Consider the following 16,014-nt stretch of genomic DNA (forward strand, 5'->3'; position numbering starts at 1 on the left):
GATCCAAAGGGCAAGACCAGCCGCTACCAGGCAGAGCCCACCCTGCCCTACGGACACCCCGTCACTGCTGTGCTCCCCAGTGCAACCCCTGCTGCAGGGACAGTGAACGTACAGGTGAGTGGACAGCCCCCTGCCCTGCCCAGAGCAGCCCCAGCTGGCTGGGGGACACAGCTGACAGGCAGGTCTGTTAATTGCAGGGTCTCTCTGCGGGGTGGCCTTCTCTGTCTCTCTGGGGAAGGTGGGGGACTGGGATGGCTCCAAGGGAGTTGATGGCATCTCCCCTTCCCCAGGTGCCTGCAGTATCCCCTCTGGAGGTTGCCAGGGCTCGATCCAGCCAGCGATGCTGCTCCTGAGCTGCTCCTCCAAGCTGCAGCTGCTGGAGGGAGCGCTGCGGCAGGCCCTGCCCGAGACGCTGCCGGTGATATGAGATTGCTCTTGAGACCTGAGTGACACCCCCCACATTCATCCAAAGACTGGGCAGAGGAGATGGATGGTCTTGTCTGCCCTGGGTGATGGTGCAAATGCTGAGTGGAGGGCTGAGCCTTCCTTCTGGGTTATGGGGGTTTCTGCTACCCCCCCCCCACACATGGATATGGGGTCACTGGGGGTCCAGCCCCCTCCCCCCAGCTCCAGCTGCTCTTCTGGGGTTGCCCAATTGTTGCTTGTGCAAAGTTCAAACCTGGCACAAATTCCTGCTGCTCACCTGGCATAGCTGTGAGCAGTCCAACAGCCAATCACAGCCTGGTTGGCTCTCTTGCCAGCCAACCGTAACATCAGTAACCTCCATGCCAGCCAGTTAGTGTGGGCAGCTTCTACTCCCATCAATCCAAAGTGGCCACCAAACAGGGAGCAAATCTCTAGATTCAGCAAAAGTAGCTCAGGAGACAGAGGGCTGGGGAGAGGAGGCAGTATGAGGGGTGTCCCCATGACTCAGGGTCCCAGAGGCGCCATTGGGTGTTGTGGCTATGTTTGGCCTTGGGTCTCAGCGTGCACTCAGACTGGTACCTGAAGCATGGGACCTCCTCACCTTCTGTTCAGCCCCCTCCCCCCCCACAGCTCCCGGACCAGCCCACAGGGCACACGCTGGTCCCAGCCCCGTTCTGCCCCTCGGCGTTCTCCCTCTCCCCTCCCAGACCTACTACTTTAGCCCATGCACCATTCCCAGCCCTCCTCTCACTATCCTGCCCCCTCACATTTCCAGGCCTGGGGTTCCCCCTTCTCTGGCTTCGGCCCCATTGAAAGCACAGGGAGGTGGCAGCCATCCTGGTTGAGGTTAGTGGCAATGCCCACCCCTCTGGAAATGCCAGGGGAGACTGGAGAAGGACCAAAGGCTCCAGAGAGGCAGGGAGTAATGAGGAGCTGAACCCACCCCCAAGCCAAAGAGCAGGGGGTTCCTGATAGCCATGTGGGAGCCAGCATCACCCTGGTCTCCCTTCCTCATATGGGTCTGAGTCCCTGACGCCTGTGGCTCCCCCTGCCTGGCTCTGACACTCTGCCCTGTCTCCACCAGGTCCTTGGTGCCGTGATGAACATCTGCCGTGGGAATCCAGCTGGCCACGAGGTGCTGGTGGATTCGTGGCCCAACTTCAAAGCTGTCCTCACCCGGCCACGCAAGGAGGTGGGACTCCCCCTTGGCAGGTGCCAGCTCCTCCGTGGAGGAGTGTGGGGCTGGCTGGAGCCAGGGCCTTTCCCTCATGGGAGATGCTTGCTCCAGTGTGGCCCAAAAGATAGCTGACTTGGGGTGTGGGAAGATTGCTTCTCCTCCCTGGAGTTTCCTTCTCAGCAAGCGTCTCCTGGCAGGTGGCAACAGACAACTCTGATTTCTATGCTAACATGCACGCAGCCTTCTACCGGGACCTGGATGCCTACCGGGCACTGCTGAGCAGCCCTGGGGCCATCAACTGGGCCCAGACCTTCCGCATACATGGTAAGTCAGGGACCATCCCCCCTGAACCCCACAGCACAAGCTGAGGTGTGGGGAGACCCTAGGCACTGCACAGGAGCTCTGGGTCTCATTGGGCTTAGTTCACCGCCTCCCCCTCACTTCCATCGGTCCAAGCCCCGCCACATACATGGGCACTATTCAGGGTCCCCCACGCCTGCTCACAGTGCATTGCTTCCCCCCCTGCAGGGCTCCAGGACAGCGTGTATGAAGCCTCCAGGGAGATTGCCGGGGCCAAGGGCTTCCAGGTGTACCCATCCACTTACTTGGTGTATCTCCTGCCGAGCTCCAGCGCTATACCTGATGTCAGGTCAGCATCTGCCTCAGAGCCCCATGAGGGCAGCACAGCAATCTCATTGCTCTGTATCCAGGCCAGAATTCACAAGCTAGGCCTAAATGGGGTCCCCAAGTCATCCCTGTCCTGCTCCCCATCCCCCATACCAGTGAACCCACCCCTCCCTTCTCGTAGCTCTAGTGTCCCCCTTTCTGCTGCCCAAGGCTGGACCTTGAGACTGGGTCAGAATTACTATCCCCAAGAGACAAAAGGCTTGTGCCCCATTCTCACTTCTTGAGGTAGCTGGTGCCCTGGCTTGGGGCTTATTGAGAGCTACTGTTCCCCTTTCCCTGCACCTCTGAGCTGGCCCTCCCATCTGACTCTAGCACCCTCTCTCTGCAGCTCTAAGCTGGACCCTGCCATGAGGCTCTCAAACCTGGATGTCTCCCATGTTGATCTGCTGAACAAGACATGGTATTATGGAGGGAACGAGTGGAGCCGGCGATATATAGACATGCTAATCCGTAGCTTCCCCAGCATCTGCTTCCTGGATGCCGCGGGCCACCCCATCAGCTGGAACATCACTGATCCTTTTGGTGCCATGAGCATTGGCTACACCCTGCCCGAGCACCGTGGCTGTGGCTACTCAAGTGCTTTGTGCTTTATCTTGGCCCAAAAGATTCAGGCACAGGGTTACCCTATCTATGGTAATGTGGCACTGGACAACCACCCCATGCAGAGACTGCAGCAGTGGCTTGGCTTCCAGCGCCAGACTAACCTGTGCCGCATCATCCTCCACAGCCCGGTGCCAGGCAACCTTCCTGCCTGGGTTCTTCCAGACTTTTAGCTGGATGCAGTTTCTGGATCCACTGCTGAGCCTAGTCCTAGTCTGTACCCCTAGCCATTCCCCATGGACTGGTGCTGAGGGCTGCCAGCATGGCTGGGTAAGGCCACGGCTCACCTAATTTCGTCTCCAGGCCCCTCCCTCTGGCTGGAAGCCTGAAATGTCAGGTAGGGCAATCCCTCTTCCTGTACTCCTGAGTCCCAAAACCAGGCTGAAGGGCTCTGTCCTGTCCCCTGCACCCAATAGCCAGGCCGCTCAAGGGTAGCCTCCTTTCTGCACTCCATACCTGTAGCACCACACTGTCAACCCCCTCAGCGGTGGCCTTAGGGTTGTTGGGGCCCTGTGCAAGAGTCATATGGAGCCCCTTACATCCATTTCCTTGCAAAAACTTCACCCCCCCCCCAAAAAAAAAAAAAAAATTGGGTCTCCTAAAGTCTGGGGCCCTGGGTGGTTGCCCAGTTTGCCCTCCCCTAAGGCCGCTGCTGGTCCCCTGCACTACCCCGGGCACCCAGACAGCCCCCCCGCCCCAGCTATTCCCTCCTCCCATTTAATAAAGCTGCATACACTCACCTGTGTCCTGTAGTCTGACCTGTGTCCCCCTCACCTGCCATCTCCCCCAGCCAGCCCCCGGGTACCCTGCTGCATTCCCCCACCTCCCTCCTCATCCTCTTCTTGGTATTTCATAGGGACCTCAGGAGATCATCAAGTCCAGCCCCCCGCCCCAGGGGCAGGAAGTCAGCTGGTGTCAAAGGATCCCAGCAAGATAGGCATCCAAATACTTCTTAAAGGAGTCCAGAGTAGGTGCTTGCACCGCCTCTGGAGGGAGCCTATTCCAGGCCTTGGGGGCTCAGACAGTAAAGAAGTTTTTCCTTATGTCCAGCCTGAAAAGGTCTTGGAGGAGTTTGTGACCATTGGTCCTTGTCATCCCTTGTGGCGCTCTGGTGAATAGATATTCCCCCAGATCTTCATGCACACCCCGATGTACTTATAGGCCACCACCAGGTCACCCCTGAGCCTGCACTTTTCCAGGCTGAAGAGTCCCATGGCTCTCAGCCTCTCTTCATAAAGCCTGCTCTCCTGCCCTCTGATCATGCGCGTGGCTCTCCCCTGGACTCTCTCAAGCTTCTCCACATCCTTTTTAAATTGTGGAGCCCAAAACTGGACGCAGTACTCCAGCTGCAGCCTCACCAAGGCCGAGTACAGCAGGAGGATGATATCCTGGGATTTACTCGAGAAGCAACTGTGGATGCAAGCCAGAGTTTGGTTTGCTTTACCAGCTGTGACATCACATTGGTGGCTCGTGTTCATCTTGTGGTCAATTATGAATCCCAAGTCCCTTTCAGCCTTGGTACTAGCAAGTGTAGCACTGCCGAGCCTGTAAGCATGCTGCAGGTTTTTTTCCCCAAGGTGGAGTACCTTGCATGTGTTGGTATTGAAAGTCATTAGGTTTGTATACATCCACTTTTCAGCCTATCCAAGTCAGCCTGGATCACCAGCCTATCCTCCAGTGTGGACGCTCTACCCCAAAGTTTGATGTCATAGGCAAACTTGGCCAGTCCGCTTCTGACACCTGTAACCGCGTTGTTGATAAAGATGTTGAAGAGAACAGGTCCAAGGACAGAGCCTTGGGGGACACCACTGGTCATGGAGCACCATGATGATTTGCTTCTGTCAACCACCACTTTCTGAGTCCAGCCTCAGAGCCAGTTCCTCAACCATCAGACTGTGATGTAGCTGAGACCACAGTTGGCCAATTTTTCCAAGAAGAAATCCTGGGACACCAGATCAAAGGCTTTTTTGAAATCCAGATATATGACATCAATGTCTTCTCCCTTGTCCAGGTGATATGTCACCTGGTCGTAGAAGGAAATGAGATTGGTCAGGCAAGACCTACCTGCAACAAGCCCATGCCAGCTGTCCCTCAGGATGTTGCCATCAGCCAGCTTGTCAAGAATGGACCCTTTGACGATTTTTTCCAGAATCTTACCAGGGATTGAGGTCAAGTTGATTGGCCTGTAGTTCCCTGGATCTACTTTACTCCCTTTCTTGAAGATGGGCACCACATTGGCTTCCTTCCAATCTTCAGGTACTTCACCTGAGCACCACGAGTTTTCAAAAATCTTGGCCAGTGGTTGGGCCTGCCACCTCCTTAAGTACTCTGGGGTGCAATCCATTAGGACCTGCTGACTTGAAGGTGTCCAGCCTCTCAAGGTTTTCTTTTACAAGGTCTACACCGATGCTGGGTATAATTTCACCCTCACCCTGGCCATATCGCATCTTGCTAGGCATGGCAGACCCTTGGGGTTGATGAAAAAACAATGTAAAGTACCCATTAAGCAGGTTAGCTTTTTCCTGGGAGCTGGTTATCAGTTGTCCTACTTGGTTTAGCAAGGGTCCAGTGTTACTCTTGCTTTTTGTCTGACTCCTCACATATCTAAAAAAGGGCTTTTTATTATCCTTGATATGTGTAGCCAGGTGGAGTTTGGTTGCAGCCTTGGCTTTCATGGTTCACTCCCTACAGGTACGGGCCAGTGCAGAATACTCCTCCTTTGTGGTGATTCCTATCTTCCATCCTTTATAAACCTCTTTTTTGGCTTAGGAGGTCCATGAGTTCCCTGCTGAGCCAAGGGGGTTGCTGTCCCCTTTTGCTACCTTTCCTCTGAAATGGGGTGGACATACCTTGTGCCTCCAGGATCGCTCCCTTAAGAAGTGACCACTCCTCTTGGTCTCCTCTCCCTGCTGAGTCTTGGTCCCTTAGTGCCTCAAGAACAAGCCTCCTGAGCTTATCAAAGTCAGCTTTCCTAAAGTTGAGGACTTCTGCATTGCTGATTGACTTGCCAGCTTTGCAATGGATAGTAAAAGTGATCAGCTCGTGGTCACTGTCTCCCAGCTTTCCTTTGATCTTTAGGTTGCTGACTAGGTCATCCCCTTTGGCCAGTACCAGGTTCAGCAGCGCTTTACCTCTTGTGGGCCCATAGATTTCTTGAGTCAGGTAGAGCTCACCCACGCACATGAGGAAGCTTTGCGACAGTTCAGATTTGGCCAAGTGCTCTTCCCACAAGATGTCTGGGTAGTTGAAGTCTCCCATGGCAACCATGCACTGGGAGCGTGTAGCCTCAGGCAGTTCCCTGTCAACTTCCTAGTCAATCTTTTGTTCCTGGTTAGGTGGTCTATAGTAGACTCCTACCATTGTGTCCCCTGTGCCATGTTCCCCACATATTTTAACCCAGAGCATAGTGTTTCTTGTTAAGTAGGAGGATCAGTTTCTTCTGTTTGTTCCCCAAGCTCCTGGCATTGGTGTACAGACACATAAACATGCCATTGGGAGCCCTAGGCTTCCTCGCATTCCCCGGAGGACACCGTTCCAGGGCCTGGGTAGGAGTGGAATCCCTTGGGTTCCCTAACCTGTTGGTTTTGTAGGTATTGCCTAGTGGGCTTGCTCTTATGGTTGTCCACCCATCCCCCAGCAGGCTTAGTATAAAGCCTGGTCAAGCAGATCAGCCAGTCTGGCTGAGAAGAGCTTCCTCCCCAGTGCAGTGAGGTGGAGGCCGTCTTTTCCCAGCAGACAACCACCTCTCTCACCAAAGAGCAGACTGTGATTGTGGAAGCCAAAGCCTTCCCGATGACACTAGTGCCACAGTCTTCGGTTGACTACCTTGATCCATCTCCCCCTCCTCTGCCCATGACCCATAACCGAGATGATAGAAGAAAAAACCACCTGTGCCCCCAACCCGCTAAGCCCCGCTCCCAAAGCCCTGTAGCCATTTGTGACCCAGCTGGGATTGCTCTGAGCTGCGTCGTTAGTGCCCACATGGATAAGGAGCATAGGGAAGTGGTCAGAGGGCCGGATAAGCTTGAGGATCCTCTCTGCCATGTCCTGGATGCGGGCCCCTAGGAGGCAGCAGACCTCCCGGGCTAGGGGGTCAGGGTGGCAGATTACCCCCTCAGTCCCCCTCAGGAAGGAGTCTCTCACAATGACTGCTTGTCGTCTTCCGCCCGCGTGTCTTGAGCCGGAGCCAGGGACTGTATATGGCTTCTGCTGTTGCCGGGCCCTTTTTAAATCATTTGAGCCATGGGAGCTCTGGGGCAGAGTGGGGCTGTGAAACTGGTCCCCAATTAACACCGTGCTGGAAGGCCTGGAGCTTGCTGATTGCCAAAGAGGCATCCTGGAGGGGCATGGGACAGGCTGGGCCCTGGGTCTGGCAGCCACGGTGCTTCGACAACTCAAAGTGCTGGCTTTTCTATTGTTGCCAGATGTGCCTCAGCACGGGCTGTCTGGGGAAGAGCCTGTTTCAGCATCTCAGGGGTTAATTACACCCCAATTTACACATGTTGCAGCCCAGCTCCTGGTATTCTCCAGCTGTGCACAACTAGCTCCTTGGTGCCACCCCAACCTCTATTTTAGGGACTCTGTGCAGCTTCCCATCCTGTCCCTCCCACCTCCCTGCCAGGGGCGTTTTGAGCTCCATGTTCCCTTCTCCCATACCAGGCTCTGTGTGCCCTTTCCTCCCTGCAAGGGACCTCATTTTTTCCCCCTCCCACACCCAATTTCCACATATAACTCTTTTGCCAGGGATTGAACAGCAGTAACAAGGGCTGGGATCAAAGGGGTTTAACACGCAAACCTGGGAAAACAAATCCACCTAGGTGTTCCATCCTGAGCCGGCTTCCCCACTCGCAGGCCACAGTGAAGCAGAATGGGGTTGAACAAAGGGGAAAAGGGACAGAAACCACACAACCTTGAGGGAAACTCTTGGCTGTTAAATCATCATGGAACCCCCAAACTACTAACAGCTTTTATCACAGTCACAGCCAAACCAACCCAGGAGAGCTACTGCCTCTCCCTGCCCATGGGGAAGGGAGACTTGCCAAAGGGCTGCCATTTGGGTGCTCTACTGCCTACGCCAACCAGCAGTGGCAAGGACTGGACAGGGAGGACCACCCCTGCTGCTCCTTACCTCCTTTGGGGATCACTGCACCTTGCTGCTGCCAGGTTCACCGCCTGTTCTACCCTGCCTCCAGACATCACAACTACCATCACCCTTGCTGCCCCTCTGCTCAGAGTCAGACCAATTGCCATATCTGGCAATATATAATATATTGACAACATCTTATAGAACCAGGACATTGGCTGCCATGGCTCCCCTACTTTATCTGTTGCAGGTTTGGGTGTTAGGTCTGTGTTGTGTCAGGTTGACAGTAGTCTTATGTAGAGTTTAGATCATGGTTTGTATGGGATGGCTTGGATAGGGCTGATCCTGTGTCAAACAGGGTGCTCACTACATGATCTCTGGAGGTCCCTTCCAGCCCTACCTCTCTGACTCTGCAGAGCCAACTCTATTAGCCTCTGAGCTGTCCAGCTTCAGATGTAGGAATTTCAGCTCTTTTAGAAATCAATGGGGAACAGGTTTCCCTTGCACCCATTCCAGGAACTTGTACCCATAGACACTTTCCTTTGGAGGCTGGAGGGCCAACTTCAGTGCCATTCAAAGACAAGACTTGGGCTGAAGGTACTTCTGCTTCTCACACATCTTTTCACATTGTATCCAAGAGCCACTCCACTCTTCCCAGCTCACAATGAGTGCTGTTCCCTCAATGGCTTTTCCCTTGCAGCAGTTGTGCCCCTACAGACTCCAGTGTTTTGGGGGGGTGGGGGCTGGGGGACACAGAGACCTAATCCACCTGGCTCTTTACAGTTACACATTTAACCCAAAGCAGTATAACAGGCACAAGTAGTCCCATGCCACTGAACATGCACCCTAGGGTGGAGGACATGCAGAGGACTAACAGACCTGCCCTAAGGGAACACAAGTAGGATCACACACATTTCCCAGCAGCTCTGTCTCCTATGGGGTCCCAGGTGTGAAGAAGGGCAGCTTAGCTGGTTAGGAGGATGGAGCACTTGATGCTAGGACAGACCAAGGGAGCTTGTTTGTTTAGCCTGGCAAAATGGGTGCTAAAGATGATCCCTATTTGGAATGTATATGAACCCCCAGATGCATCAGAAAGGCAAATATCCAAAAGAGAGATGAATCTGAGCTGAAGGGCGAAGCTGACACAAGTAACAACAGGCACACACAGGCCACAAGGACATAAGATGGAGGGTGAGGCAGGAGGGTTGCAAAGAGCCAGGCCAGCTTCCCACTCAGGGAGGAGGGAAGGAGCAACCCCATTAAATGAGGATGGCACATTGTGGGGCTGGAAAGAGTGATATGTGTGTGCCAGACCCTGAAGTCAGTGACCCTTGAGACCCTTCCAGGCCCCCCATCACTGTGCTCAGCCTTGAAGGGAGATGCTACAAACTCTGCCCCTGCTATGGCTGGGAGACCCTCCAACACCAGATCACTGGGGTGCCCTGCAGAACAGGGCAATGCCCTGGGAAGCCACATGGGGTACTGGCCATGGTGGGGGCAAGGCCACATATGTGGTAAGAGCCAAGCCATGGCCAGGCAGGGCAGCCCACAGGAGGGGCCTTTAACATCCCCAGAGCTGTGGGCAGCAGTGGAGGGTGCAGCTCATGGGGAGTCAGAAATGAGGAGCACTGGCAGAGCTGTGGGGGATCCTGGGGCCAGGCTGGCAGAGGGCTGGGAGTCAGGAATGAGGGACACTTGCAGAGGGGCTACAGCCAAGTCATTTTGCCTTTGTCTTGTGGCTGCGGTGGATTCTGGGTAAGACTGTGTTTCCCAAAGGTCCTGCTCCACCCACCTCCTCCCACCTATCGAAGGAGCTGATCTGGGGATGCAGCTGCCCTGGGTGGACTTCAGGCCAGGCACCCACTCTGTTAATGGTTCATTCACTGGGATCAGAGGCTGCAGCAGCCCCTGAGACAGAGATCCAAAGGGCACCAGCCACTGCCAGGCCAGGTCCTCCGTGCCTCCCAGACACCCCATCACTGCTGTGCTCTCTAGAGCTGCCCCGGCTGCAGGACAGAGACTCTGCAGCTGAGTGGAGCCCTGTGCCCTGCCCGGAGCCTGAGCATTGCGAACAGGCAGGTCTGTCACTGAAGGGTCTCCCATGGGCAGTGGGCTGGGCACGGATTTGTCTGTGATGGTAGGGTCTCCCCATGGTGTGGAGTCTGCAGACTAAGGAGGGGAGGAGGCAGGGGAGGTGGTGGGATGGGGACAATGCCAAGGAGTTAACGGGGTCTCCCTTCCCCCAGGTGCCTGCACCCTCTTGGCTGGAGGCCACAAGGACCCAGTCCAGCTGGAGATGCTGATTCTGAGCTGCTCCTCCAAGCTGCAGCTGCTGGAGGGGGTGCTGCGGCGGGGCCTGCCTGAGACGCTGATGGTGATGTTGGGCTGCCCCTGTCCTGAGGGGCCCCCACTACCCTGACACACTCATCCTGGGACTGACCTGGGTGGGGTGGGCCCTGTGTGCCCTGGGTGACTTGGGGGCACTGAGCCAAAGGTGGGGGTGGTGGTGAGAGCTCCTCCAGGGTCACTGATGCCTTCTGGGGACTCTTGGCCCCTCGTCTGGCACTGGCCATTCTGCCAGGGTTCGTACCCCGCCCCCCACTTGCCCCTCATGCAAAGTCCAAACTGAGTTCAAAGTCCTCTTGGTCATGCAGCAGAACTCTGAATACCTGGCCAGCCAATCACAGCTTGAGTGGGCACCCTGCCAGCCACTCACCACCTTGCCAGGCTTGATTCCAGCCAGTCGAAGTGTAGGCTAGTTCTGTGCCAGCCAAAGGGAAGGGGATACACAGCAGGGGGCACAGCTCCAAACTCAGCAAACACTAACTCAAGAGACAGGGGGTGGGCACAGGGGAGTGGGGAGGGGAGGCAAGGTCAGGGGCTGAGGGCTTCCCCTTGGCTTAGAGGACTTCTGGGTACCAGTGCCCAGCCTGGCTGGGATCCCCAGAAACCTCATGCTTCTCTCAACCTGTCCATCACCCCTGGTACTGCAGGACACGTGCACGGAGTCCAGAGCAGATACCAAGGCTCTGAACCATAGAGGCTCAGTCTCACCCTCTACCGCTGAGCCCTCTTCACCCAGCCTCACTGGGCATGTGTTGGCCTCAGTCCTGGGGCCAGGAGCTACTGTTCTGCCCTTCTGCACCCCCCATCATGGCCTGCACCAGCCCTCCAAACCCTCGTACTCCCCGCATCCTCCTGCAACCCCCAACTTTCTCTCCCTGTCCTGCCCTCTCACATTCCTGGTGACCCCCTCACAGTTCCCAGCTTGGGGCTCCCACCCCGCCAAGCCCCACTGAAAACCTGGACAGATGGCAGCTATCAACTGCAATCTGTGGCAATGCCCACCTCTCAGGAAGTGCCAGGGGAGACTGGACAAGAAACAAAGTCTCCAGCAAGGCAGAAGGTCACAAACAGCTAAACCCACCTCCGGACAAAGATCAGGGGGCTCCTGATACCCAGGTGGAATCAGGCACCACCTTGTTCTCCCTCCACCTTGGCACCCATGGGTCCGCCTCTGTGGCACTGACCCCACCCCACGTCTCCTTAGGTCCATGGCGGCCTCATGAACATCAACCGTGGGAACCCAGGTGGCTACGAGGTGCTGGTGGATTCTTGGCCGGACTTCAAAGCTGTCCTTCTCAGGCCACGCAAAGAGGTGGGGCCTGTCAGATGCTCTGTGGGGACTGGCAGGTGTGGCACGGGAAAGAGATTTAGAGGTTTCCTCTTTTCCGATCTGGCCTCAAATCAGTGGCACTGGCTGGGGGTGTGTGAAAGAGGGCACGGGACCTTTCCCCTCTCGGGGCTGCCAGGCTGGGGTGGGGGCTCTATCTGTCTTGGGGTGTGGGGGAACTATTTCTCCTCCCTGGAGTTTTGATCTCAGTGAATGTCCCTCCAACAGGTGGTAACAGACAACTCCGATTTATTTAGTAACATGCATGCAGCCTTCTACCGGGACCTGGGTGCCTACCGGGCTCTGCTGGAAAGCCCAGGGGCCATCAACTGGGGCCACACCGTCTATATCCAAGGTAACAGCTGGGCTTGACTTCTCCAAAGCCAGAGTGACCCTGTAACAGGGGGCCTGCTCTGGGCCAATCTCACTGTGGCATGCCCACCTGTTTCTGTGCTAACTGCCTGCGTTCTCGCCTTCCATGCCTGGTTGTTAATTAGTTCATTGATGTAATTAAGCTGGAGGCTGCCTATTTCCTGCCCCAATGCCAGGGGGTGCTATCTACGGCTCCATTCCTCCCCTATACCGCAGCCCGAGTCTTGCAGATGGCATCTCGATGTTATCATCATCACCGGCCCCCAGAATCCTCCTAATTGAACCCTGCCTGGATTCCTCCCCTCAGGCGGTCTATTCCACCTTCATTCCCAGCTGCATAGCTCCCTGAACCGCTTCCTCTTCGGGCGTGGTCCCCCCGGACCTTTAGCTACACTGGTCCTGGCCTACCTCCAGGCCAGCCGGGACCCCAGGCGTGCAGCTCTGGGCATTCCTCACAGTGGGCCCCTGGCCCTTTGTCCCTCCCAGTCCTGACCCCAGCTTGGACCAGTCAGGGGAAGTTCAGACAGGCCTGAGTCTATGGCCTTTTCTCTTCTCTCTCTGGGGGTCCACCCTCCAGGCCCTCCAAACAAGGGGTAAACCACCTGCACATTGAGGCTAGGGGTTAAGGCACCCCAACCCGCCTTTCACCGGGGTGGTAACTGGCCTGGTATTTCCTGGGGGCTCCCGCACCACTGGGAGCCCCACCAGGCCACCCACGCCTGGCAGGGTGCAGGTTTAGGTCGTACCCAGAACCAGGAGCCTCCTACCCATCCCCTACAGCTCCTCCCTTACCTCCAGATGACACCAGCAGCCAGGCAATGTTGCTGCCCAGCCTCCAGCAGAACTGCCCTGTTTATATAGGCAGCCCTAGGTTCAACATGGCTGCCCTCATCAGGCACCTGGCAGCTGCCAGCTCCAGGCCCTTAAAGTGGCAACACAAACAGTGCCCTGCCACAGGCCCCCATAACACTGGCAGTTCCTGCATTCCCAGCTACCAGGGGCCCAATGGCACAGCAGGGTTGTGTGGGGCAGCCCTGTGCCAGTGCTGAGCTGAGGGCACAGGCTCTCCCCTTCCTGAGAGCCAGGAGGCCAGCCATTTGAGAGCCTTAGACACATGCCCTTCCATTGCCTGCCTTGCCAGATGGACCTCCTCTGCAATGCAGACCCCCTAGTTGGCACTGGTTTGTGAGGTGGGGGTTTCTGCTCACAGCACATCACTTCTCCCTGCAGGGCTCCAGGATGGGCTATACGAGGCCTCCAGGGATGTTGCCAAGGCCAAAGGTGTCCAGCTGAATTTGGAGACCTACTTCACCTTCTTCCACCCAGACCCCAGCACCATGCCCGACATCCGGTAAGTGTGTGTCTTATCACTTCACCCAGCCACCACCCAGGGCAGTCTGATGTGGGGGTGTACAAACACATTGGGCTGTGTGCCCTTGGCATGACCAGTCACCAGCCTTCACCCAGCTCCAGTGCAGGAGATAACCACCCTCCCCCGGGACACTTCAGGGGCTGTAGGGAAGAACCTGTCACAGAGTACACCTGAGGTGGGGGACATCCCAGCTTTGAATATCCCCATGTCTATGTGTCCAACCGGCCAAAGTCCAACTGCAACACTGCAGAGAAGGACCGGGGGTTACGGTGGAGCAGAAGCTGGATATGAGCCAACAATGTGTTCTTCTTGCAAACAAAAAGCCAACAGCAACTGGGGTGTAGTAATAAGAGTGTCACTTGCAAATCAGTTCAGTTTTGGTCCCCTCACTTCAAGAACAGTTTGGAAAGAGTCCAGCATAGAGTGACAAAAATGCTTGGGGGCTTTCCAAGGAGTTGTGATGAAAGGCTGAAAGAGCTAGGGTGATGTAGTCTGGCAAAGGGAAGATTGAGAGGGAATTTGATAACAGTCTTCAAATACCTGGAGCATAATTACAGACAGGATGGAGATGGGCTTTTCCCTGTGGCCACAGGGAACGAGAGTAGGAGTAGCACTGGGCTGGGTTTGTGGGGAAGGACCCCATGTCCCACCCCCAGGTTTGAGTCAGAGCTGGCACCTACTAGAGGGAAAGGCCCCCACTTCATTCCCACCCCCTGAGCCAGCCAGTGCTCCAGTATGAGGTTCAGGGAGGACCGGCACCACCTAGAGGGGAAAGGACCAGCACCCTTTCCCCTGCTGCTCTGAGCCGGCCCTCCTGTCCTGTAGCTCTAGTGCTTTCTCTCTGCTTCCCCAGGCTGGACCCTGCCATGAAACTCTCATCCTTGACTGCCTCCCATGTTGACCTGCTGAATGTGACATGGGCCAAAGGGGGGAATGAGCGGAGCCGGCGGTACTTGGCCAGCCTGATCCGCAGCTTCCCCAGCACCTGCGTCCTGGATGCCACGGGCTGCCCTATCAGCTGGAACATGACTGACCAATTTGGCACCATGCGCCATGGCTACACCCTACCCGAGCACCGCAGCCATGGCTACTATAGCATTGTGACCATTGTCACAGCCAAGCGGCTGCATGCACAGGGCTACCCCAGTTTTGGCCACACCAGTCTAGACAACTACCCCATGCAAAGGCTGCAGGTGAACCATGGGTTCCGGCTCCTGCCCAGCATGTCCCGCTTCATCATCCATCATCCAACACCAGGCACAGTTCCCTCCTGAGCCCCATGTCCAGCCAACCAGGGCCTCAGAGCTGGGGGATCAGTTCTACACCCATGGTCCCAATGGTACCATCCCCACTTGGGGGCTGCCCTCCCCACCCCAACCCTAACCCCAAACCAGCCTTACCCATGTATCCTACTTCCTCCAGCCCACTGAACTGTTGCTGTTCTTCCCTCCAGCAGAGCCAAGTGGTCACTGTTGTCCTCTCTGCATTCAGCCAGAACAGCCCAAAATGCACTCGGCCCCTGAGGTGTTCCCTGCTTGTTGTCCCCCCAGGCCCGAAGAGGCAGCCCTCAGTCAGCTTTCACTCTCCCCCACAACCTTCTTACAACTTTCCCCATGATAGCCTGCTACATCAGCTCCCTGCCCTTTCCTTTTGGCCATGCTGCCATACCATAAGAGCCAGCTGAACTGGAGAGAAGGTGGCCTGTGAGATTGTCCCACACTTAGGAGAGGGGCATGGTGTCATACACAAACACCTTGGCTGTTGTCCACCAGAGGCAGCAACTCCCTAAAGGTAAAGAATCTGTCTTGGTTAATCCAGGGTAAAATGCATCACTCTGTTGTGATTATTCCCACAGCAAGTGGTAGGGATCTCCTGAAATGCAGAGCTAAGGTTCACCATGGGAAGAAACCCATGGACATTCACCTGGGAAATCCCTTTAACTCTGCTCCTTGATCGTGATGCATGGACAGTGCAAGGATCCCACGGGTGTCTTCACAGTTTGATTAAATTGATTGCTGAAGTCACTGCTGAGTTTCCTTCTGATCTCTAGCATGGCTGGGGCTACCTGCATGACAATGGACAGCGGGATTTGATCCAGTGCCGCTCAACCATTCCCAGTTTTGGCTTAAAAAGTAGGGTTTTAGAATGCAATATGTTGGCAAACAAAGGCCTGTTATTTTAACAGGAAATTTCAATATGCTGTCAAAAGCCTGAATGGCCAAAACCTGAAGATGGTCTGGAGTCCCATTTCTAGGGGTTCCCTTTGAAACATAACAAAAGCCACCAGCTCAACCCCTTACCCAGAATATCTAGGATCATTAAATGCTTTCCTGGGGGCTCCTCAGCCACAGTGCTGCTGCACTCACAAGTGCTGAGTCTAACTCTAAATGGAAGACAAGGATACCTAGAGAGGCAGGATAACTACAAGTCAGCAGGACCTGGTGAACTAGCAGTGGAGGTAGTCTTTCTGGACTTTAGGAAGGCCTTCAACACTGTCTCTCACCCCATTCTCATTAAAAAACTGGGGGACTGTGATGTCGACACCTACACTGTCAATTGGGTCACTAACTGGTGGGAGGGTCACACCCAGAGAGTGGTGGTGGATGGGTCTTATTCGACCTGGA

At 55.5% G+C, this 16,014-nt stretch overlaps 2 protein-coding genes across 4 annotated transcripts; both read left to right on the top strand.

Annotated features, from left to right (window-relative positions):
* LOC109324612 (glycine N-acyltransferase-like protein 3) lies at positions 1 to 3,633 on the top strand. 3 transcript variants are annotated; one of them, XM_019556638.1, is made up of 6 exons: positions 1 to 114; positions 291 to 418; positions 1,511 to 1,618; positions 1,801 to 1,927; positions 2,132 to 2,252; positions 2,625 to 3,633. In XM_019556638.1, the coding sequence occupies exons 2-6, from the start codon at positions 341 to 343 to the stop codon at positions 3,061 to 3,063; spliced, it is 873 nt and encodes a 290-aa protein (XP_019412183.1). In that variant the 5' UTR covers positions 1 to 114; positions 291 to 340; the 3' UTR covers positions 3,064 to 3,633. The 3 variants fall into 3 exon arrangements, with proteins under 3 accessions (XP_019412183.1, XP_019412184.1, XP_019412185.1); XM_019556639.1 differs by lacking the exons at positions 1 to 114; positions 291 to 418 and adding exons at positions 419 to 441; positions 949 to 954; XM_019556640.1 differs by lacking the exons at positions 1 to 114; positions 291 to 418 and adding an exon at positions 971 to 1,344.
* Positions 3,634 to 9,829: 6,196 nt separating this feature from the next.
* LOC109324611 (glycine N-acyltransferase-like protein 3) lies at positions 9,830 to 15,414 on the top strand. The gene is made up of 6 exons (XM_019556637.1): positions 9,830 to 10,052; positions 10,220 to 10,347; positions 11,524 to 11,631; positions 11,875 to 12,001; positions 13,249 to 13,369; positions 14,244 to 15,414. The coding sequence occupies exons 1-6, from the start codon at positions 9,845 to 9,847 to the stop codon at positions 14,662 to 14,664; spliced, it is 1,113 nt and encodes a 370-aa protein (XP_019412182.1). The 5' UTR covers positions 9,830 to 9,844; the 3' UTR covers positions 14,665 to 15,414.
* The last annotated feature ends 600 nt before the right edge of the window (positions 15,415 to 16,014 follow it).

Source organism: Crocodylus porosus, unplaced genomic scaffold (assembly GCF_001723895.1).
Source record: "Crocodylus porosus isolate Cpor-Errol unplaced genomic scaffold, CroPor_comp1, whole genome shotgun sequence".
NCBI lineage: Eukaryota > Metazoa > Chordata > Crocodylia > Crocodylidae > Crocodylus > Crocodylus porosus.

What these genes read in the sequence shown, in the direction of transcription:
- LOC109324612 (XM_019556638.1), top strand. Translation starts at nt 341, where the DNA reads ATGCTGCTCCTGAGCTGCTCCTCCAAGCTGCAGCTGCTGGAGGGAGCG. An exon ending in TCACCCGGCCACGCAAGGAG is followed by an intron (nt 1,619 to 1,800) that starts GTGGGACTCCCC and finishes GTCTCCTGGCAG; the next exon opens with GTGGCAACAGACAACTCTGA. An exon ending in AGCGCTATACCTGATGTCAG is followed by an intron (nt 2,253 to 2,624) that starts GTCAGCATCTGC and finishes CTGCAGCTCTAA; the next exon opens with GCTGGACCCTGCCATGAGGC.
- LOC109324611 (XM_019556637.1), top strand. Translation starts at nt 9,845, where the DNA reads ATGGTTCATTCACTGGGATCAGAGGCTGCAGCAGCCCCTGAGACAGAG. An exon ending in TTCTCAGGCCACGCAAAGAG is followed by an intron (nt 11,632 to 11,874) that starts GTGGGGCCTGTC and finishes TCCCTCCAACAG; the next exon opens with GTGGTAACAGACAACTCCGA. An exon ending in AGCACCATGCCCGACATCCG is followed by an intron (nt 13,370 to 14,243) that starts GTAAGTGTGTGT and finishes CTGCTTCCCCAG; the next exon opens with GCTGGACCCTGCCATGAAAC.